Here is a 21,124-nt window from a genome sequence, read left to right as displayed (position 1 = left end):
CGGCCTCCACCGGCCCCAACGGCCCCCTCCCCCAAGAAATCCTCGACATGTACCCCACCGCCCCCGTCATCGCCCGCCAAGGAGAAGTAAACGCCTGGGACTCCCCCGAGTTCCGCGCCGCGGTCAAGGCCACAGGCAAGAAGCAGATTATCCTCGCCGGCATCGTCACAGACGTCTGTACCGCCTTCTTGGCTCGCTCTCTCCGCGCAGAGGGGTACTCCGTCTGGGCCAACCAGGAAGCCTCGGGCACCGTCACAAAAGAGATCCGCGACCTCGCCAATGATCAGATGATGCGCGCCGGCGTCAACGTCGTCTCCCTTTTTAGCATCGTCTGCGACCTGATGAGGGACTGGCGCTCCTCCCCCGGCGCAAAGGAGATCCTCCCCTGGCTGGACACGTACATGCCCGTCTACGGGATGCTCGCCCGCGGCCACCGTGCCGCCGTCGAGAACGGGACTTTGATCCCCGGGGAGGCTGACTTGCCTCTTTGAGATCGCGTAAACTCAAACCCATCCCAGCGAGGATGAGAGATGCAAAAGTTGAGATTGACGGACCGAGGAGGAAAATGAGCAGGAGGGAGGTAGATAGACAAACACACGACCGGAAAAGAAACAGGAAAGCAACAATTCATTGATAGGCAACACAAACACACACACACACACACACACACAATGTAGTCAAGACAAACAGACAGACACAAACAGCCATGAGCTTTTGCCTTTTCCTATTCCATCCCATGCCATCCCATGCCATCCAACGCTATGTGCTGCTAAACAATATACAATATACAACAGGGGTATCCAACATTGCCAAAATATATACAACAAAGGCAAAACTAAACTACAAATAAACAAGCACACAAATCTATCCCAAGTCTACAATAACTTTTCTACAAATCCCTTCAAAAAACAAAACGCCAGGTCATCATCATATCCTTTTCATCAAATCTCCCAGTTTTTTTTTCATGTCAAACAACACCCATAACCGGTAATCCAAAAAATCCTTGATAAACAAGTTCTCGCTTTGCGCTATGTATTCCAGAAAAACAATCCCAAATCCTTTCTTTTAAACTCCATAACCAAAAAGAAAAAAAACCCGCGTGTTCATATCCCGTATCTCCCGTATCTCATAAACAAAAGAAAAATATGACAAAAGAAATGCTGTCCGTCGTGGTGTCTGAGTCTGTGTGGCCCATGTAGCCAACACGAAAAATGTTCTATCTGAGGTTTCCCAATCCGGTATCCAAAGCCCCCGTCATATCTTCGTAAATCATAAGTCATAATCCATAAAAGGTCTGTCCTCCCAATTGCCTCAAAAGAGACTGTCCCATATTTTTGGTCTTTTCCATTTTTTGTCAAATTCAACCAAGTCCGCCCGTACCCAAACAAGGAAAAAGGAAAGAAAGCATAGGGGGTGAAAGAGGTACACCGATTGGCAGGCATGCTCGGAGATCCTGATTCGTGGGGGTTGAAGTCCAGGGCGATGTGTCTGACCTTGTTTCCACATCAAACCGGCGCACTCAGCACGGCGTGGGGAGAGTCACATGGCTGGCTCGAAGATCTCGCAGTGAGAACTCACAATCGCTCAATTCCTCCAACCGCGGCGGACTTCGGGCTTAGCGGTGAGGTTGTGGGTGATCCTGTCCATGGCGGTCAAGTGATCCTGAGCCTCCTTGATGTAATGGAAGGTCTGGATGTCGTCGGGCTGGTAGCCAGCGGAAACGAGGTCCTGGAGAGCTCTCTGGTGCTCCCACCATTGGGTGATCTCGAGGTTGACGGGGGGCTCGACGGGCTTGGAAGCCTCAGACTTGGACTTGCGGGAGCTGGTCTTCTCCTGGGCGGGCTTCTCCTGAACATCGCTCTTTCTCTTGCGGCCACGGGTAGAGGTGGTGGCGCCAGAGGCGGGAGGGGAAGCAGCCTGAGCGGTGGTGCCGTTGTCATTGTGGACGCGCCTCATGTGGTCCCTGAGGTTCCATTGTCTGGGGAATCCGTGGCCGGCAACGGAGCGCTCGCAGCCCTCATAGGTGCACAGGTAGGGCTTCTCACCATGGCCATGCATCGCGTGGGCCTCACGCTCATGTCGGAGGAGGCAAGCAGTGGAAGAAAAGCGGGCGTTCTGGCAACCCTCAACCTTGCAGCGGTAGGGCTTGAGGTGGGAGTCAACAAACTTGCTGTTGGTGGGAGAGTGGTTAGCTGATGGAATGGGTCACAAGAGTCAAACAAATGGTGCTTACTCGTAGTTGCACTTGAGCTTCTCGGGCTTGTGGTTGCAGCTCGGCTGGCCCTCCCAGGGGCAGTGGAAAAGTCCGTCCGCGTGGGGGTACGCATTCTTGTAGAGATAATGGTCCCGAGCAGACTCACCTTCGCCGCTCATGCGGCGGGCGCCAAAGGCAGGAGGGAGGGCAAAAGCATCCTCACCCATGGCGGGAACAAGGTGAAGATCGTCAGATGTCACATACTGGCCATCCATTTTCCGGCTCATCCTGAAATCACTGGTGTGAGACAATGCACCGAGCTCAACCGCGTTTGTAGTCGCAACATACCTTGGTGACTGGCCAGGCAGAACAGGCGAGTTGGAGCTCTGGCTTTCGCCAGGAGACGAGGCAGAAGGGACAGCAGACCACAAGTCTTCGGCACCATCGCCGAGACCAGGGGAAGACAGGCGGGAGTCAACAGGGCTCAGCGAGCCCCAAGAGTGAGGAGAGTGGCTGATGAGACCGGCATCAAAGATCTGGGGGTTCACGTGCTGGGCCATGGGGGCCAAGTCGTTGCTGTAGGTCAAGCCATCCGGGAAACCCATCATGGGGTAATAGCCAGCACCGCTGACGGAAAGAGTGTCGAGATCCTGAGCAAGGTATTGCTGCACATCCATGATCCGGCCAGCGGCAACAGCAGGGCCATCCGAGTAGGGGGCACCAGCCATGTCAAGCTTGGACATCTGTGATGATGTCTGTGTGAGGATGGACTGTACTCTTGACCTGGTCTTCTTGACCGAAGTGGCAGAAGGCTTTGTGTTTCTGTTCTTGAGGCTCCCAGTGGAGCTGCGCGAGGTGCCTCTGCGCATGGGCTCAGCCTTCAGGGCCTTGTTGTCGGAAGGAGCCCAGCGGGCGTGGAAGTCATCTTGGTCCGGTTTTGGGGTGATTTGGCCAAATGGCAAGAAAGAGTCCTCGGCTTCTCCAGCATAGTAATCCGTGGCATCCGTAAACTCAGGAAAGTTCTGTGGTCCTTCAACTGTCGTGTCCCAAGCCGAGCCAGAAAGGTCGGCTGGTCCTGTTTGACAAAAAGAAAAGATTCCAGAGGCAGATGAGGAAAGCATGTTGGGCTGAGCACTGTAGCTATAGTCGCTGGAGCAAATGGTTAGTGTGCTGTTCATTCCACCATCTCGTTGTCGTCTTGTAGAGAGAAAAGAGAATGTAGAAAGGAAATGTGACCAAAAAGAAACTGAGGAATCAAATGGCACAACTTTGTATCCTGCAAACGAGCCATGTTAGTGAGAGCTATCTACATTTGTCACAGAGAGGTAGCTACAGACCAATTGAGCGTTCTCAAAGAGCAACACTATCCGGGAATCCATGTCGAAAGAAGTTTCACATCAAGGCTGCTGGCCTGGAGCCAGGTTGAGAATCCGGTCGCGTCACGAGGAGCAAAGTGAATCCAGGTTGAAGAAAAAGCAAAGCGAAACCGGTGCGAAAAGAAAACCAGAGAAAATCCTTGGCTGTTGTTGGCGAAGAGATCTAGTCAAGCTACAGAAGAAGAGGATCAAGAGACAGTATTTCTCATCAATCTTGTTTTCCTCCACTCTGAGCTGAGCAAGATATGTCCGGGTGTCGATAGCAGTGCGGTGAGAGAAGGTCCAGGGAAGTCCAGGGAAAAATCCTCGTCGATGATCCAGAGAGGGAAGAAAAAGCAAGTCCAGAAAGGTGTCCAAGGTGTGTTCGAAGAGAAGCCATGCACAAGTCAGCGACTTGTGATTGCATGAAGTTGAAGGTCCTCGCTGGCAAAAGAAAGTTGTCCATAAGATGAATCCAGTGTCCGGGAAATTCCAGTGCGCAAGTCCTGTCTGCGAAACCTGTTCTTTTTCAAGTCCTGTGGTCCTGAGAGAAAGAAGAAAGAGAAAGCCATCTCCATGATGTTGTCGTCCTGTTGCTGTCCGAAAAGAGGGTCGAAGTCCGCATGGCAAGATCCTCAAGCAGCTTGTCGAAATGTTGGCGAACTGTGTCTGAGACTTACTGATTGAGCTTCGAAAAGCTTGTGTAAAAAGTAACAGTGCGATGCAGTCAACCCAGCACGAGTGCTAGGTCTGACTGATCTGAGTGACTCGGCTGAGACACCATCCATCCAGAGGTTTGTGACGAGAGCTCCGTGGCAGTAGTCCATGGCAGATGAAATCCGGGGCATCCAGTTGGCGATCCATGGGACGTTTGTGTCCTTGGGAAGAAATCGGTCTGTGAAACGCTGTCCCTGGGTTGCAAAAGTCTCTCGTATGTCCAGATTGATTGATCGAACCATGCTCATGGGGCGTCTCACTCAAGACCTGGTCCAAGGCAAGATGTTCAAGAACAGGCAGAAATAGAAAAAGGAAAAACATGACTTGTATCGCAACATGATGTGAAAAGCAAAAAAAGCACTATGGGCCTCCCAGGAAACAAATGAAAACAAGCGTAATATACCTCGAGGGGGTGTGAACCTCGTCCAGTTCAAGATTGTGGGTGTTGTAGCCAGGCATGGTATCAGTGGTCCGGGGCATAACCGTGGCAGACATTCCAGACGGCAGGCAATGCGGCAATGCAAGATGTGAGCTTGTGACTGCTCTCTAGACAACGACAGCAATGGAGGCTTCCAACGTGTCTTGTCCGTCTTGGGAAAGGATCCAGTGGCAGAAGGAAGAGTGTCCTGTGGGGATGGAAGTGGTGATGGAGTCTTGGGGAGACTGGCGTGGTTTCTGTGTGGAGGCAGAGAGGAGCGGTGAGGCGTTCAGGTATATAAAAAAGAGAACCAGTGAGGAAGGATGGCGTCAGGTTGGGCAGTAACGATGAACGATGGCGGGTCTCGTTGGGCTCTGGTGTGGAAAGAGTTCTCTGGGGGGAAAGGACAACTGTTGGGCAAGGAAGGGGCGCGCGGGTTTTTAAATCTACGCTGTCATTCGAAGACAGGCTCGTCTTGTCTGATGAGACCCCGCTCTGGCTGTTCGCTTCTCGTCTCGGCACCGTCCATCGCAATGTTTCCTGCTGCTTCCTTTCTGCACTTTTGCTGCGACTCCCTGCGTATACCTGCGCGTCGCTGCACCGCGCTGCAATCTCTTCGCCAATCTCACACGAGAACCTCATCAGAGTCGGCCGGCTCGACGGCCTAGTGCCTCTGCAGTGATGCGTTGGCATTCCGTCTGATGCAGCCTGTCCCCTGCTCATGTTGCAGGCTAGCTATCACCACCTCTGCTGATAGGCCGGAATCGCTTCAAGAGCCCCGCCGAGCAGACCAGAAACAGGATATCCAACCAGTCGTCAGCGGTGTGCGACGCCGTCATGCAACTATGACCTATGGAAGATGCAGACAGGTCCTGTGCCAGCTCAGCTTCGACCTGTCACATTCACTTACACTCCCTTGACATACTCCTCACCTGTTTGTTGCGGGATATTCGGATAATCCAGATCAAATCACTGACAGCCTGATGACACAGATAGCGAGAGAAGCACCGATAGGACAGACGCCGTTGCCGCCAGTGCTGCTGCTCGCGCGCTCTTGTTGAAGGGTCACCAAGATCGAAAAGACCACTCACGCAGCAAACCGTCCCCAGATTGCCGACCTCATGGAAACCATGCTACGACCCCGCAGTGCTCGGCGTCGTCATGTCTCAGGAAACACTCTCGGCGGCATGCTGCTGTTCAACAGAAGAAGAGGGGTTGTCTTACCATTGCTGTCCACCAGCCAGTCGTCTACAAGTGGGCCACGATAGCCAATACCAACCAAGCTCACCTGCTTGGTGCCTCGCTCTCTCGTGTGAATGGACAAGAGCAAAGGCGCCTCCTGTCAGTTCAGTTTCGCCCGGTTTTGGTTCAGAACCTGGATATCCAAAAATGGAAATCCTGTCGTTGACCGGTCATGATGGGAAAGCCACCACGGCAGCTGGACGAGTTTTGCTTGGACGTCGGCGGCGATGATGGTGGTGCTCCCAATCGGTTCTGAAGGCTCTGTGATGGGTAATCGGTTCGGCCCTTCACTCCCCTCTCTCTGCCAACTCAGCAATGCCCAAACACGCGATGTCCCCGTACTTGGTCGTGCTTTGGACATGCAGCCGCCTCACTTTCGACGCATGCCGAGACTGCGAGATTGATGTTTCGTCCGAGGCTCCATGACTCAGTCACATCGAAGAGCAAAAGTGCATTTTTTGTCGACATCATTGGAGAGCTCGTTCCTGATATGCACTGCTTGTTGTCAATCTCAGATCAGTTGCTACCACTGCAACGGTAGATGGAAGGGTCTGGATCTCACTTACACGGGACAAGAGATGCCGCGAGAATGCGCAACTGCTACATCTGGTCGACTGTGCATGAGACCCTCAAAGATATGCATCGACTGATTTTTTGATCGATCCGCAGTAGCCGCGATATTGTCGATGGGAGAGCGTACCTTGATTGGGTGTCTGCGACAGGTGTCCTGAAGACCAGACCTCCTCATTGCCTGGCTTGATGTCGTGCAAGACATCTCGAGACTCAGCTGGGTTGGCATCAGTCAGATACACAATGGCCAAAAGCACCAAACTCGCCCACTTGCTCGCCACATCAGCAACAGCCCCTCCAACTCATTGCTCAGTATGCAGCTAGGGTCTGATGTGGATGTCTGCCGGCCAAAGACGTTGACCAAGCGGCGTTCATCATACGGTTGTCGATGGGCGAACGAATCGGCGTCGATGGCTCGAGTATTGTTGACCAAGTTTGTCGATGGCTGGTGTCTCGTCCTGTCAACGACGGGGCCCTCTTCAAGTGTCCACTCCTGGAGATGTCGCCCGGCTCCCCTTTCTGCCATTCTTCATAAGAACAGACGTTGTCGAGGGCTGCAAGTTGGCACGTTGTTGGTCGGCTTCTTCTTCTTCTGAGCTGCAGTGTAGGATCCTTCACCCAAGGTCAACAACAGGTGTGGCAGCCCCGGAAACCAGGTAAGTAGGCGTGGCTCGGACCCCATCCCTCAGCATGTGTAAATCCTGGGACATCATCAACCTCCACAACCAACCCCGGATAGGACTCTTGCAATCAGGCTGGCCGACAAGGCTTGTCCAGGCAGTGTATTGGCTTCAATCTTTCTACAAAGCCTGGCCCGTTGTTAGATACCGCTTTCGGGTGACCATTGATGGGGGTTACTACTCACTAAAGCGCCAGGCATCTGCTGGCCCTAGCCCTATCTTGTATCTTCAGCGTGCTTCATCAGCACACACGCCTGCTCATGGCTCTTGGAAATGCTCTTGCATGACCCAGGTGTGATCTCAACTCGGAGATTTGTGCCACATGACGAAGAGCTGCCCGGACTCGGCGAGAGCCTCATTCCTCACATCTGACTGGTGGTATTCAAGGACCAAAAGTAAGGCGAGGCTGCAAAGCTTGGGCGACACATCACGCACCAAGCAAGCCCCGTGAAACATGGGATTCCGCTACATCCTCCCGAGGCTGTTGTTGTCGTGTGATGGCGAACTGTTCGGGTTGGGGTTGGGGTTGGGTTTGTCGATTCCGAGGCTTTCTGAAAGAGAGGGGGACGGCAGATACGGCGGATGAAGGCTAAAATGTGACAGTTGATGTCTTCAACCAGGTGAACGGCATCCTGCGCACAAGAAATCGGATTGCAATGTGCAGGTCTCCTTCCACATGCGGATGGAGGGCAGCCAGAGTGTTGCTAATTGGGACCTAGAGAAAGTTTAAGGGGGAAAAGGGGTGCCTCCTTCCGCGGAAACAAAGTCCATCACAGGCAAGTCTCTGGAGAGCATCGGCGATAATTTACCTTACCTCGTCAAACAGACTTTTTCTCATCTCTCGCCAGGAGAAACAGCAACTCCTCTCACGAGGAGCGCGCATCATGATGACAGCAATGCGCAGGTGGTGGAAACCACACCAATCCATATCCATGGGCTCCAAGAGGTCTCCATCCGGGGTTGGGGTCCAGAGGCTCAGGAAGTCCAAAACAGGGAATCTCTGGGTAAGGTTAGAAGTGAGTGAGAGGGTCCGGCCTGATCTTGTAAGTGGTGCCGGCGAGCTTCAGCCCCCGAACTCCGGGCCGTTCGGGGCTGAAGTCTTATCATCGCCCATCGGTGGGTGTTGTCGGGCTACAGTGTGGGTGCAAAGCACGTGGGGTGGAAGAAAAATGATACCTTGATTGAAGGTGATGTCCCCATCTCGGCAGAAAAAGTACTGTGTCAGTTGTCCGTCTTGGGCAAGGCGCGATGCCTCATGCCAAATTTGCATCCAGGACAGGAACAATGACGCGGGTGGCCTCGGCCATGGACCTCCTCTTAAGAAAAAAGTAGGCCGTGGGGGAGGATGGGAAGCGTGGGAAGGGGTTGTGGGGGGAAATGGGGGCTAACTGATGCCGTGTCAACACTCCAAGGGTCAGACCGGACGGCGTCGTCGACGGACCGGACGCAGTCGGGAGCGGTCAAGAAGCACTGCTGCGTGGCATCACGGCAGACCAGACGACGAGATAGCATGATAGGGCGGCAGCATGGTTGGGCTGGTGCAGCGAGACGTGTTCGTGCCCAACGTCAGTCGCTTCGATCGGTTCCCTAATCAGATGTGCCGCCTCGGAGAACAGGGAGCTTCCTGGCACCAATCACGACTGCCGAGGGTCTGGGCATTGGGCGACACCGCAGAGTTGTAACCCGCTTCGAAGATTTCCATCTGGTGCCCAACGATGCCCTACCGCTTCCCCGTTCATCGCATTGTGCTTGTCGAGCACCGGCGCCAGCAAAGTGCAGCATGGCAGAGTGCGAATGGCTTGGATCACGGCCATGGGCGTTGTGTGGGCGTAGACACCATTGGATGGCGACCGCATGGATCTTCCCATCAACTCATGTCTGGCCAGAGAAATCGTCACTTGCACCCGCTTGGTCGTTGCCCGACTCGCTCACCTCCATATTCTCGAAATTCCATCATCCGGGGAGCGCCAAGCAACCAAAGTCACGAAGTCGGCCTTGTATGCGAGTGAGTGGTGTTGCGGGCAGTGAGCACCGGCTTGCTCCCACCCTTCCCATCCGGCTTCCCGGTCCATGTTGGGCGCACCGAGCGACGCGGAACTGAGTTGAACTGAGCTGCGTGTCAAGATTGTCATTTTCCATTCCACCTGTCCTGCTGTGTCGGCCACTTTGTTGTCAGTCTCGGTCGTGGAAGTGCTGCTCTCGCCACCCGGCCCCCTCCTCCTTGACACCAGCGCGGCCAGCGAGGGGGGATATATGTCTCCATCGTGGATCTGAATCGGCTTCGTCTTGTCGTTTGGGCCTCTCATCCGCCAGTCCCGCGAGGACACAAGTCTCAGCAAAACCGCACCGGCGACGTTGAAAAAGAGGAGCCGGAGCGATATTCCCCAGCAGCGCCCAAGCTAGACTCCGCTGCTAGTCCATGGTCAACCGCTCTGCCGGACCACAGCCCGATTGCCATTCGGTCAAAGACACATCCCAGTGAGGTTCTCGCCGCCCGCGTGGAGACCCTGATTTTTTTATGAAGACTTTTGGTACTCGGCCATCCAAGGAAATCCCGGCCGCAGGTTTTTTTTCTCCGTTGCCCTTCTGGACTGATTGCTGTTTACCCTCTGGCCGCGCCCTATCGCTCCGTGGAACCGTTTCGATTTTCTGTTTTGTATTTTGTGCGTTTTTCTTGAATTGTTTTCAGCAAAGAAAGCAACACTGCCACTTGCGGGTGAGCGAAAAAACAGACGACCCGGGAAGCCGCTTTTTGGAGATCCCAGCCGGGAGCAGGACAACTTGAAAAAAAAAAGAGGAACCACCATGGCCCAGCCGGACTTTGCGTACCGTTCCTCGGCCGCGGTATCCAATGACCGATGGCTACAATCGCGCAGGTGGGAACAAGATCTCGAAGAACCCCGTTTTGCGGGAGGGAATGAAAGGACACGAACAGCTGACAGGCGACCCCAAAGCCCGATATACAGTGATCAATATCACAATGGCAGGTTTGAGACGGGGAGCAACCCGTACCTCCCACAGAGGTAAGATGTTCAGCCACTCAGCACCCACCTCCTTCAGCTTCAGGACAGCGAGAGTAACCGGCAACCTCTTTCCAGCGTGACTTACACACATGGAAACTCTTCTTCATACCACCTCCCAGCCAACCTTTCGCTCGGGAATGTCAGCCAGGTAGGGCGAGCCGCGGCTGAGTCGCCCTTTGCGCCAGCGACAGCCTTCAATCCGCGTATGACCCAACCGCCAAGCCAGTACTCGAGCCCGGCGCCACCATCTCAGGTCTCATACAAGGGCATGAATGGTATGAACGGCATGAACGGCATGAACGGCATGAACGGCATGAACGGTATGAACTCCCAGCCTTGGGATCACCAGAGGCAGTATCAGGGCGCCCCTCCTCAGCATCAGCCCCCACCACAGGGGCCATATCAAGGGAGGTACTCGCCATCGGGCTCCATGGATGATCTCATGACGTCTCCCAACATGTCCGACTACTCCCTGGAGAACTCGGCCATCGGAATGTCCCAGCCAGGGAACAAGAACAAGATGAACGGAAAGCCACGATCGCAGCGACGTCCGTCGAACCGGGATGAGTTTGATGGGCCGCACCAGTTTCTGAAGAGACCTCCGCCAGAGTACATTGCGATGTCCGAACGAGACCTCCCAACTCTCCCGACCCATCTCCTTGTCCAAGAGCAGGATAGTGTCCTGACTCAGGTCAACGACCGGCTCTCGCAGTGCGCTTATGACTTTGTTGCCAAGTACCAGTTTCCGATCCCACTTACACAGGACATGCGACCCGTCGAGCGCCCGCAGGACCGTGAATGGACCGAGTGGGTGTACCTGCTGAAAAGGCTGGCAACGAAAAGGCGGATCCCCGCCCGGGTGCTATACAACGGCCAGATCAAGCAGTTTGTGACGATTTTGGAGAACTCGTTGGAGATGCGACATGCGGCAAAGCACCAGTCTCGACCGCTGAAAGACGACCGGAATATTTTGCAGCTCATCTCGGCGGGCATCCAGGTGGCCAAGATCCTCAAGGATGCCCAGGCCATGGACTATTTGGACAGGCTATATGTATCAACGGAACAGCAGATTCAGGAGCGAGCTGCTGCCGCGGCCGCGGGGAGGTTCCGTTGAGGCATATGGCCCTTTATTTTTGGATTTGGTTCCGCCAGGAACTACTTCATTCCTTTTTTTTTTCTTCCATTTTTTCCTGGGATTTGGAGAAAGGATTTTTTTACCAAAAGAATTGCCAAAGGAAACCATGGACCTGGATCTTTGACCACCAAAAAGAAAACGACACAAAAAAAAAGCCGAAAAACAACGACAAAAATATTTTTGGATACTTGCTCCCTGCCCAGGAGGGCTTTTTGGATGACAGACAGACAGGCGAAAAGAAATTGCGGGCTGCTCACCCAGAAGGGGTCTGCCTGCTGGAAACTGAAAACTGAATTCGACTGGACTGTATCGGGACTGGACTGGACACAAACAAGACGCACAGAAAGGGGAGAGGCTCGGGCGGGCGGCGACGGCGGCGGAGGGAATATATTTACCTAGGATCTTTATTCCATGTTATTCGAGGGAACTTGTTTTTCATTTTCATCGCAATCTTTATGGGACGTTGCTCAACTTATTTCTGGTATTCCATGGACTCTTTTTTTTTTCTTCCTTTTCCTTTTGTGTGTGTGGTGAATTGGCGATGCTGTTGTTGATGAAGAACATGATGAAGATGTAAAGAGATTATGGCGGGGGTATGTTGTTTGGTATTTGACGAAAAACAGAGAAGTGGTGTGGTTGGACTTTTTTGCGTTTTTTATATCGTGGGTTGAGTGGATGATGGTTGTATGGTTGCTTTTTAATTTTTTATGGTTTGGGTTGGGGTGGCTATCTGATTGAAATGTCTTTTTCTTCTCCTTCTTTTTTTCTAAGGTTGTTATTGTATTGTTGTTGTCGTTGTTTTTTGTCTACTAGGGCTATTGATACTTGGGGTTGTTGTTTTTGTTGTTGTATGTATGTGAGGACGAGGGATGTTAAGGGGCTGGCATGATGTATGATGTTTTTCTGGGCGGGAGTCTATCTGGCTTTTGAGAGCATTGTTTTGTCTGTTTTTGTTGTATTGTGTGTGTGTTGGCGAGGAGTCTTTTGTAAGGGGGTGTGCTGGTGGGGTGGGTTGGACAGAGGTTGGGATGGCTATCTGCTTTTTTTTCTTCTGCGCTGCGCATCTTGAAGACTGGAGGGAGGTTATTCTGATTTGCTGCTTCTTTTTTACTTTCTAACTGCTGAGAGAGGCTATCTGACTTTTTGCTCTTGCTTTGACACTCGAAGACAGAAAGGGAGGTTATCTGCTTTTTTTGTTTTGTTTTGCTATTCATGTTGAAGACAAGGGAGTGGCTATCTGTTTTTTTTTTGCTTTGGAGAAAGGAGGGAGGCTATCTGCTTTTTTTGCGCGTACATCATCACCATTGTGGGATGGGAGGTTACAGTCGTTTCTGCGTTTGCATGCCATATATATATTATATATCTACTTGTTGTATGGAGGCTTTGATGAAAGAAAGCGTTTTATGGAGCCGCGTTGCCAACTTACGCTTTGTTTCAAAATCTGATACGTTTTTGTCTTGATACTCTCTGTCTCTTGTTGATGTTATGCAGTGGGTGATGATGGTGACTTTGTGAAAGGTTACCTACCGTTACTTGAAGTGGTTACCGACGGTTTGGCTCGGGGCAAGGCAAGGCAAGGCAAAAGAGTCAAGGTATCAATCAATATGAACCTTGAGTGTTTTTCGTCATGATTGATAAAGTGTGTACACGACAGGTGGGCATATGATGCGAAAAGAGAAATGTTTTGTCTGAAATAAAGACGCTCGGTATGACGGTCGGTCGCCTGTTGTGCCACACCGAGGCCCATCGGTAATCGAATTGGGTTTAGCGCGCTTTGGGGGGGGGGGTCAAGTCCTGGGGCTTGGCGGTGGGCGGGAGAGGTGCAACGGTTCGGTCGCTGATTTGGGGATAGCGGGGAGGCTGAGGGGTGGTTCATGCGATTTCGTGGGATGGGATATGACCTACCTTTCCTTCTTCCCCCACGTTTTGGAGAGAATATACAGTTTATCATTTTTCGAACTTGGACGCCGTATTCGCGGTCTTGTTGAACTGTTTTGTTGGGTGTATGTGATTTTATTGTGTGAGATATTGAGCGGACGAACACTTTTTGCGACTGCGACTGAGGTGCCTGTACGAAGTGCGACGACGAGATACCGCCCCGGTACATATCTTGAACGTCTATCCAAGCGCGCGCGCAAAAACCCATCACGTATATCTGGCACCAACAAGAAGAAGGCTTTAAAAAGATAACGGTACATTCTATACAGCAGCCATGGCCTCGGTTGCCTCCGCCCCGGGAACCTCCCCCCTCTCGTCCGACTACAACCTCGATCCCGAAGACGAACAAGCCTTCTGGGCCGCCGTCCACACCACCATCGGCGATGGCACATCACCATCGCCAGTGGGCGCCGGCGCTGGAGGGGGGAGCTTCATGACCAGCCCGGCAAGTCTGAGCAACAGTTTGGGCAGTTCGTGGGCTATGCTGGGGCAGACGAGTATTGGTGGTCCGGTGAGCCCGATCAACAGCCATGAACAGCTCAGTCAGGGGCAGGGGAGTAGTTACTCGGGGAGTTATGTTGACTTGGGGGGCGAGTTTTTGGGCGCGCAGGTCGGGGATGGGTTGGGACAAATGGGGGGGATGGGGACGGTGGGGAATATGGGAGGGGGTTTTATGTTTGATACAGGTGAGTAACGCTGATGGGATGAGATGGGAGAGGAGGGATGTTGATGTGATGGCAGATTTTGGGTTGTATAACAGCGCCTTTTCGGGAGTTATTCCTGGGTTGGAGCAGATGCCGCAGCAACCGCAGCAGCAGCAACACCAACACCAACAACAGAGCTTTCTTGGGATGGAAGGGCTGGGAGAGATCAACTTTGACACCTCGGCACAGTCGGGACCTTGGGAGCCGTTTAACTTGAGAGCCGGACATACTACGCAGACGGTGATAACGACAACACCAGAGTTGATCAACAGGCCGACGATTACTACCGGGCCACCTAACAACAACAACAACCTGGTCACCAGCGCAAACTCCAGCCCAGGGATTTTCGTGATTGAAGATCCGAGTTTTGACTTTGAGACGGTTTCACCTAGCCCGCCGAGTTATATCGAGTATACGCCTAGTTTGAGCCCGCCGGCGAGCACACCGCCGAAGAGCCCCGGGATGGTGATCCGGTGGGAGCAGGGGGTTGTGGTGCCAGAGCAGCAGCAGCCAAAGACGGCGCCGATACCAGTGAGGAAGAGTAACAAAGGGCCATCGGGGAGTGCAGGGAATAGTTATCGAGTAACGAAGCGGAAGGCCAGCCCGACGGATTCGATGAGTTCCTCGACGTTGAGTGCGCGGCTGGCTGCTTCTCAGGGGCAGCTGCAGACTGCAAAGGGGAAGAGTAAATCACCAAGCCCGACGCCTTCGAGTTCGGGGAGCACTTCAGGACAGGCGAAGTTTTTGATTGTGACGCCGTCGACAATTAATGCGCATGCTCAAAGTCAGTCGACAAATCCAAACCAGCAGAGCAATCCCTTCGAGTGTTTCGAGGCGTTGAGACCTTCACAGCGTGGGAGGAAGGGACCGTTGGCGACGGACACCAAACAATCTGCCCTTCAAGTCCGACGAAAGGGCGCTTGTTTCTGTTGTCATGCCCGAAAGGTCAAATGCGATATGGAACGACCATGCCGCAACTGCGTCAAGCTCACCCATCAGGTCCCCCAAGCTGTCTGCTGGCAGTTCCCCGACTTCATGCCTGTTCTGTTTCCAGATTTCATCCGCCGCCACTTCCGCAAAGAAGAAATTACCCAATTCATCGAAACAAACGTCTCCTCCTTCACCCTCGACGGCGTCGAACGCCCCTGCACAGTCGAGCTCTTCTCCGGTCTCGGCCTCTCCGCCCGCCTCCAGATCAAAGCCAAGTTTTTTACTCCGCGATCTCTATCAGCGGACGTCCTCCGGCACTACCACCTCCAAACAGGCCACAACACCGTCGACCTCCAAGCCCGCGGCTCGGCCCCCATCGGCCTCGACATCAAAGCCACCACCGGCGCCCAGAGAGAAGAACTCAAACGCAAGATCAAAGAGTACATCGCCTCCATCGTCTCCGAGCCAGAATACGCCTCCCTGGTCACCTCCAACCTTCGACACACCGACATACCCCGGAAAATCCTCTCCATCATCCACACCTACGCCCACAAAACCGACTCCGCCATCGTCAAGCGAGCGCTGGCGATCTACGCCATGCATTTTGTCCTGACCCGGCACCTCTGCCTCACACCCAACTCCATCACTTCTTTATCCCCCCTCCTTCCCCCCCTCGACCCGTCCAATCCGTGGGTCACACCCCGGTTGCTGAACCGCCAGCTCAAAGCCCTCATCGATGATATCCTGACCAGAGAAATGCAGCTCCTGTTCGAATCATTCTCCAAATCCCTCAAGCCTAAACTCCGCAAGGAATGGGCCCCTTGCCTAGCCGCCTTCTTAGTCCTCTGCCTCTTCATGGAAAGTGTCGAGACGGCAGCAGATAATTTTGTCATTTCTGACAATGAGATCTCTCTACGAAACGGGGAGAGGCCAACGCTGAAGAGGGGTTTCGCACTGGGGGTGAACAGGGAGATTGAGCAGTTACCTTTCAGGCAGTTTGGCATCATGTTTCACATGGTGTATCAGACTTACTCGAGGGAGGTCAGCCAGAGGAGCTTTAACCCGCTCGAGGAGGGGTGGGTGGACGAGGCGAACAAGGTGGAGGATAAATTGCTGGGGAGGGAGGAGGAGGAGATGGTGAGGGGGTTGAGGAGGTTGATGAGCTTGGAGGATTATGATGCTTGTGAGTTTTTTTCTTCTTCTTTTTCTTTTTCTTTTTTTTTTCGTTTTCCTTAAAAAATGATGATGGGATGATGCTAAAGGTGGGGAAATAGGGAGCGAACTTGACTTTTTGACGGCTGATCCGATCCTGCCAAACGTGGAGGAACACCCCTATCCAAGGGACGTCGGGTTCAACTACACGGGGAGGCTGGTGGCCAAGTTCTTGTTGAGCTTCCAGCAGGAAAAGTATATCATCGGGGAGAGCCCGTGAGATGGTCCATGAAGTGATGATGGAGACGGCAAGCATGTGATGATACTGCTGCCAGAAGAACACCAACAGCCAGCAGGACTGCTGTTGCAATCTTCCAGCAAGTGATGGTATTTTCAGGCGCAAGGAGGTTTGAGTTTATGGCTTTACGCCATTATGAAGGATACATGAACATATGGCACAAGTACCCATCCTCCTCATGACAGCATGGGAGCATGGATGGCATTTTGGGCAGGCAAATCATAGATATTTCTCTTTTCTCCATGTTTGATTGGCAAAATGACACACACAAAACAAATCATCAAAAACAATCTTCATATCACATCAAAATGTTTGTCCGTTTTAGTCCCGCTGACGCACTTCAAGTAACCTCGGCAGCAGGGTGGATAGGACTGGCTGTCTAGGCCGTTGGTTTTCTCTTCCACTGCGAACGATAAAAAACTAGTTAACCTGGTGTGCATTGATTAAAGGGCACACAGGTAGGCAAATCGTGGTGTTCGTCTTTCCGTCTTTTCTCATGTGTATATGTGTAGGGGGGTTATGGGGATGTGAAAAAGCTTGCTGGGGAAATCAAGCAACCAAAAAGAAAGCCTCAAGGTGGTGTGCAAGAACGCAAGGCAACTGCGTTCCCTCTCTTGCTTGAGGGGGAAAACAAGAAGAGAGCAATTGGAGCCGAGCCCGTCCTTCGTGATATGAACGAAAGCCCGAGAGGAAAAATCGAGTCGCGAATGGCGAGTGGGCTGGCGGGATTGCTTGCTGAAATTGGTGATTGTTGGTTTGTGTTTGTTGTTCAGGAAAAGTTTCGGAGAGGGAAGAATTGGCTGGCAGAGTTTTTGTAGGAGTGGGAGAGTGGGGCGTGGGCTGCGGGTGGTCTGAGCTTTAGGAGTGGGCCTTCGAAAAGGTATTGCTGATAAGATAAGATCTCGATGTGGCACATTCCCTGTTCCTGTCTCTGTGATGGTCTTTTCTAGGTTCGTCTTTTGAGGCGCGTCAAAATACATCATTTTGTATGCTGCAGTAATAACTAAATTGCTGTCTATTCCTGGACATTACCCGCCGTATTAGACCCCATAACCACCTCAAAAATCAATTATGCCCTTTATTCTATGCGAATCTCTTTCAACCGCCTTATCCAAACCTGCCCCTGACCTCTGTCCCAGAAACCCCAAAACTCAGTAGTACGAATAGTCATCCTCCGTCCATCTCATCCCCGCCAGTGTCGTACGTGATATCAAAAGTCCCTCCGAAGTCCCGTTTCATAGACTTTGATATCCACTCCACCTCGCCTTTGTCAAGATGCGCATCTAACTTTTGAGATTGTATTGCTATTCGGAGGCCCTTGCGGGGGTTGCCATAATCGCTCAGATGACTGATCAAGACGTCCAGAAACTGAAAGAAGCCATCCATTGTCAAGCGGGAAGGGCCGAGGATCGTCAACGACCGGAGCTTCTTAAGCCGGATGAGGTGAGCAAGATACTCGTCGGTAATCAGGTCGCCATTCAAATACAGCCCTTGAGATGCTCCAGGGACGCGATGCTTATGGCAACATCCCGCATCGTGAATGTCGCGTTGGTGTTTAGCGTTTTGAGCTTCTCGAGCTTTCCGAGCAGAGGGGCAAGTTCCGTGTAAAATTCATCAGGCGACGCAAATAGGTTATCCTCGATCCTCATGGTTAGATTTTCAAGGGATGGTTGGTTTCCGATGAAATACCAAAAGTCCGATTATTGAGCTCAGTGAGGTCGAGGTTCAAGCTTGTCAATTCCATGACAGGAGAGTCGTCCTCGATCATGCCGAGATTATTCTCGATCTTGAGGAGAAGGCCCGTTGCGTTTGACCCGCGAGCCAGCAAAAGCTCGCGGAGTGAAGCACACTTTGAAAGCCACTCCGCCACTTCCTCAAAGTCGGCCGGGTTATCATAGTCTAGCCAGCCAAACCCTTCCACCATGTCGTTCCCTTCGATGGCCAACGTCGTGATTGCGAGGGAATGCCGAAGCTGGTGAAGAGACCTCAACGCGGTGGGGTTGAGGCGCATGAGGCAAAGTTTTTGGAGTGAACTTGAGTGTTGTTGCAAAGCCATGAAAGTCTCGTTTCCTACTTCGTTCCGGCTACGAATGACGAAGGTTTGCAGTGACTGTGGCTTGAGATCTCGCAAAAATTCGGCGAGCTGTTGATCGGCCTCGGGACCTTCGCAGCAGTGATATTGTCTTTTTGTAACAGAAGTTAACTCAGCACCGCTGATGAAAGCTTCAAGACAGCGATTAGCTTACAGGTAGTTGAAAGACGGGCACTTCTGGCGAAGAGCCTTTGCCACATCGGCTGTGAGTATAGAGCCATCCTCGACGAAGAGGGAGGTGAGGCTTGACAGCGATGATACCCATTTCATTAGGCTGGCTGCGGGGGAATAGTAACCATCAAGAGTTGTGAGTTGCACCAGCTTATCAGCCTGCTTGGCAGCGGCCCGGATGTAGCGTATGATCGAGTTGGCAGCCACAATCACGACTTTGTCAAGATTCCGTTTCTTCCCCTTACGATTGGACCTTGAAAGAATCGAGCTTTGAGGGCCGCGTTGTTTCGTGAAAAATCATCAAGGACGTAGTGAAGATGGCCGAGCTCGAAAGACATGATCCAGCAACAATAGGGTTAGCGAGGTTCGTCGGGACTTGATGCGATGCGGGACCTCCATCGACAAACGGAGGCTTCGCTGCCCGCAACTTGGTGGAAGACGGGTGATTGGTCGTGTATACTGTACAATAGAGGCAGAGCCAACCGTGCCAGACCTCGATCGATACGAGCACAAGTATAAAGCGTCCCAAAATCACAGTCTGCCGCCAGTTCCTCGACCACCATCAACCAGATGTCCCGAGGGAAGACTAGCCTAGGTGGCATCGTGGTCACCATTGAGTCTGGGGTTGAACAATGAGTTTTGAAAGTAGTTGGAACTGATGAGGCTGAAGGCACCATGTCGAGAACGCGTCGCGGGACACGTGCCTCGAGCACTAACTTTCAGGGACTTTTGCGCTAACTGGCGCCTTCCTTTAGTGAGAATTGTTTAGGTAACCCCACCAATCGCACATCACTGCCTGTCTTGGAGCTTGTCCACCAACTTTATTCAGTCTTCATCATCCTCAACACCTCAAAGGCAAGATGGTGGTGCTCAACTTCACTCTGAGTGAAGATGGCGTGGCCGTGCTCCACGATTCATTGTCATGCATGTTCAAGTTCAGTGACGAGGTCTGTCTCGAGGCCAGGAAGGAAAAGGTTTGGTGTTCTGCCTGCTTGGAAGACGAGGGGTTGCATTAACAGGTTTGCCTGCAGCTTATGTTAACAACGCTGAACATCTCCAAATCGGCTTATGTTTGCTATTCCTTCGCCGCAACCCGCTTCTTCTCCGGGTACACATTCGAGGGAAGCCCCCAGTACCGCGAGAAGTTCTCATGCCAGCTCTACATCAAGTCCCTACTCGCTATCTTTAGAACGCGGCAGGGTGGCGGCGAGACTGCCTACGGGAGAGACGCCTCCATTGAACGCTGCGACGTAGCCATTGACGATGGCGTTGGCAAGAAAAGCCGTCTTGTTGCTAGGGTTTCTTTTAGGAACGGGATCACTGCCTCGCATATTCTCCCATACGAAGTCAAAGCACCCACCCACGCAAAGTTCAACAAGCAAGAGGCAAGAAACCAATGGGCCATCTCTTCCAAAACACTTCGCCAGCTCATGGACCATTTCGGACCAGGCATTGAGCTCCTCGACATCAACACAGATGAGGACAGCAACCTCGTCAACTTTACATGCTTCACCGAAAAGGTCCAGAAACGGGGCGGCGCTAACAGCGAGACCGTCCTCAAAAAGCCCCTTCACACCAACATCGCGGTCGAGATGGACGAGTTCGACAATGTCCAGGTCGAGGACAAACTCCACATCATTATCAGCGTCAAGGACTTTCGCGCCATCCTCCAGCATGCTCAGATTACCAGCGGGGAGCTAGCCACAAGCTACAGCAACCCAGGCCGTCCCATGAAGTTATACTACGCAGCTGATGGCATCCTGTGCGAGTTTATCTTGATGACTGTTGGCGAGAAAGATGCCAGAGAACCAAGGCAAAAGACCGCCCGGCCAAATGCCTCTGCAAAGACTCCCAGGCCAGAGCTTGACGCGGCATCACACAGAGCTAGTTCAATGTCCAATAGTGTCCGCCAGCAAGCTCTGCCAGATCCAACCCCGCAAACCGTGGCCCAACCGCCACAACAGCCACAAAATCCAACATCGTCGAGGCCTCGCCCTCCACCGGCATTTCACCTCCGCCCGCCACAGCAGCCACCCCCGGGGACGGCACAGTCGGAGGACTCCCTGTTTATGGGACCGGCGCCCCATGAGCTGGACGATGACCGGCAGTGGGAGCCTATCAATCCTGACGAGGACGAGGAAGAGGAGGAGAATGCCAGGTTGGAGTGGAACTCTACCAGTGATCCGGTTCGTTGCTACACACGATGACATCTTACCATTCGAGGGGACCTACTGACTCTCTTGTCACAGAATATATCCACTCTGCGTATTAGTAGTTACCTGCAGAAATCCTCCACCAGCACAGAGGACACTCCGTCTGATCGTTTGGTGTCAGGACTCGATCCAACCCAGCGCCTTTCACAGGTATGCTCAATTCCCCTCCTCCTCATGCGGACTCAACTGACGATAACCTTAGGTCCGTGGGTTCGGCTTGTTCACCGATTAATGACAGCATTTGCATCTCGGCGTTCGGCAGTGTTTGGCGGTTGTTCTCATCACTGATACC

The 21,124-nt window shown here is 52.6% G+C and overlaps 6 protein-coding genes across 6 annotated transcripts in view; 4 read left to right on the top strand and 2 right to left on the bottom strand.

The window, feature by feature from the left end:
• The window catches only part of PODANS_7_6200 (uncharacterized protein), a gene marked incomplete at both ends in the record, with an annotated part of 928 nt that extends 437 nt beyond the window's left edge, over window positions 1-491 (top strand). The window contains one exon of the mRNA XM_001907941.1: window positions 3-491. Coding sequence (XP_001907976.1) covers window positions 3-491 — 489 coding nt within the window. The remainder of the gene's footprint in view (window positions 1-2) is intronic.
• A 1,093-nt stretch (window positions 492-1,584) lies between these two features.
• Window positions 1,585-3,372, bottom strand: PODANS_7_6190 (uncharacterized protein; the record flags this gene model as incomplete). Its single annotated transcript, XM_001907940.1, has 2 exons — window positions 1,585-2,170; window positions 2,234-3,372. The coding sequence occupies 2 exons, from the start codon at window positions 3,370-3,372 to the stop codon at window positions 1,585-1,587; spliced, it is 1,725 nt and encodes a 574-aa protein (XP_001907975.1).
• Window positions 3,373-9,981: 6,609 nt separating this feature from the next.
• On the top strand, window positions 9,982-11,313 carry PODANS_7_6180 (uncharacterized protein; the record flags this gene model as incomplete). Its single annotated transcript, XM_001907939.1, has 2 exons — window positions 9,982-10,199; window positions 10,275-11,313. 2 exons carry the CDS (start codon window positions 9,982-9,984, stop codon window positions 11,311-11,313), a joined length of 1,257 nt encoding a protein of 418 aa, XP_001907974.1.
• Window positions 11,314-13,802: 2,489 nt separating this feature from the next.
• On the top strand, window positions 13,803-16,338 carry PODANS_7_6170 (uncharacterized protein; the record flags this gene model as incomplete). The annotated part of the gene is made up of 2 exons (XM_001907938.1): window positions 13,803-16,089; window positions 16,181-16,338. The coding sequence occupies 2 exons, from the start codon at window positions 13,803-13,805 to the stop codon at window positions 16,336-16,338; spliced, it is 2,445 nt and encodes an 814-aa protein (XP_001907973.1).
• Window positions 16,339-18,131: 1,793 nt separating this feature from the next.
• On the bottom strand, window positions 18,132-18,718 carry PODANS_7_6160 (uncharacterized protein; the record flags this gene model as incomplete). Its single annotated transcript, XM_001907937.1, has 3 exons — window positions 18,132-18,138; window positions 18,219-18,539; window positions 18,603-18,718. 3 exons carry the CDS (start codon window positions 18,716-18,718, stop codon window positions 18,132-18,134), a joined length of 444 nt encoding a protein of 147 aa, XP_001907972.1.
• A 761-nt stretch (window positions 18,719-19,479) lies between these two features.
• On the top strand, window positions 19,480-21,120 carry PODANS_7_6150 (uncharacterized protein; the record flags this gene model as incomplete). Its single annotated transcript, XM_001907936.1, has 3 exons — window positions 19,480-19,593; window positions 19,639-20,805; window positions 20,869-21,120. The coding sequence occupies 3 exons, from the start codon at window positions 19,480-19,482 to the stop codon at window positions 21,118-21,120; spliced, it is 1,533 nt and encodes a 510-aa protein (XP_001907971.1).
• Between the last annotated feature and the right edge of the window lie 4 nt (window positions 21,121-21,124).

The sequence above is a fragment of the Podospora anserina genome, chromosome 7 (genome assembly GCF_000226545.1).
Source record: "Podospora anserina S mat+ genomic DNA chromosome 7, supercontig 1".
Taxonomy (NCBI): domain Eukaryota; kingdom Fungi; phylum Ascomycota; class Sordariomycetes; order Sordariales; family Podosporaceae; genus Podospora; species Podospora anserina.
This window is presented reverse-complemented; position numbering and strand designations above follow the sequence as displayed.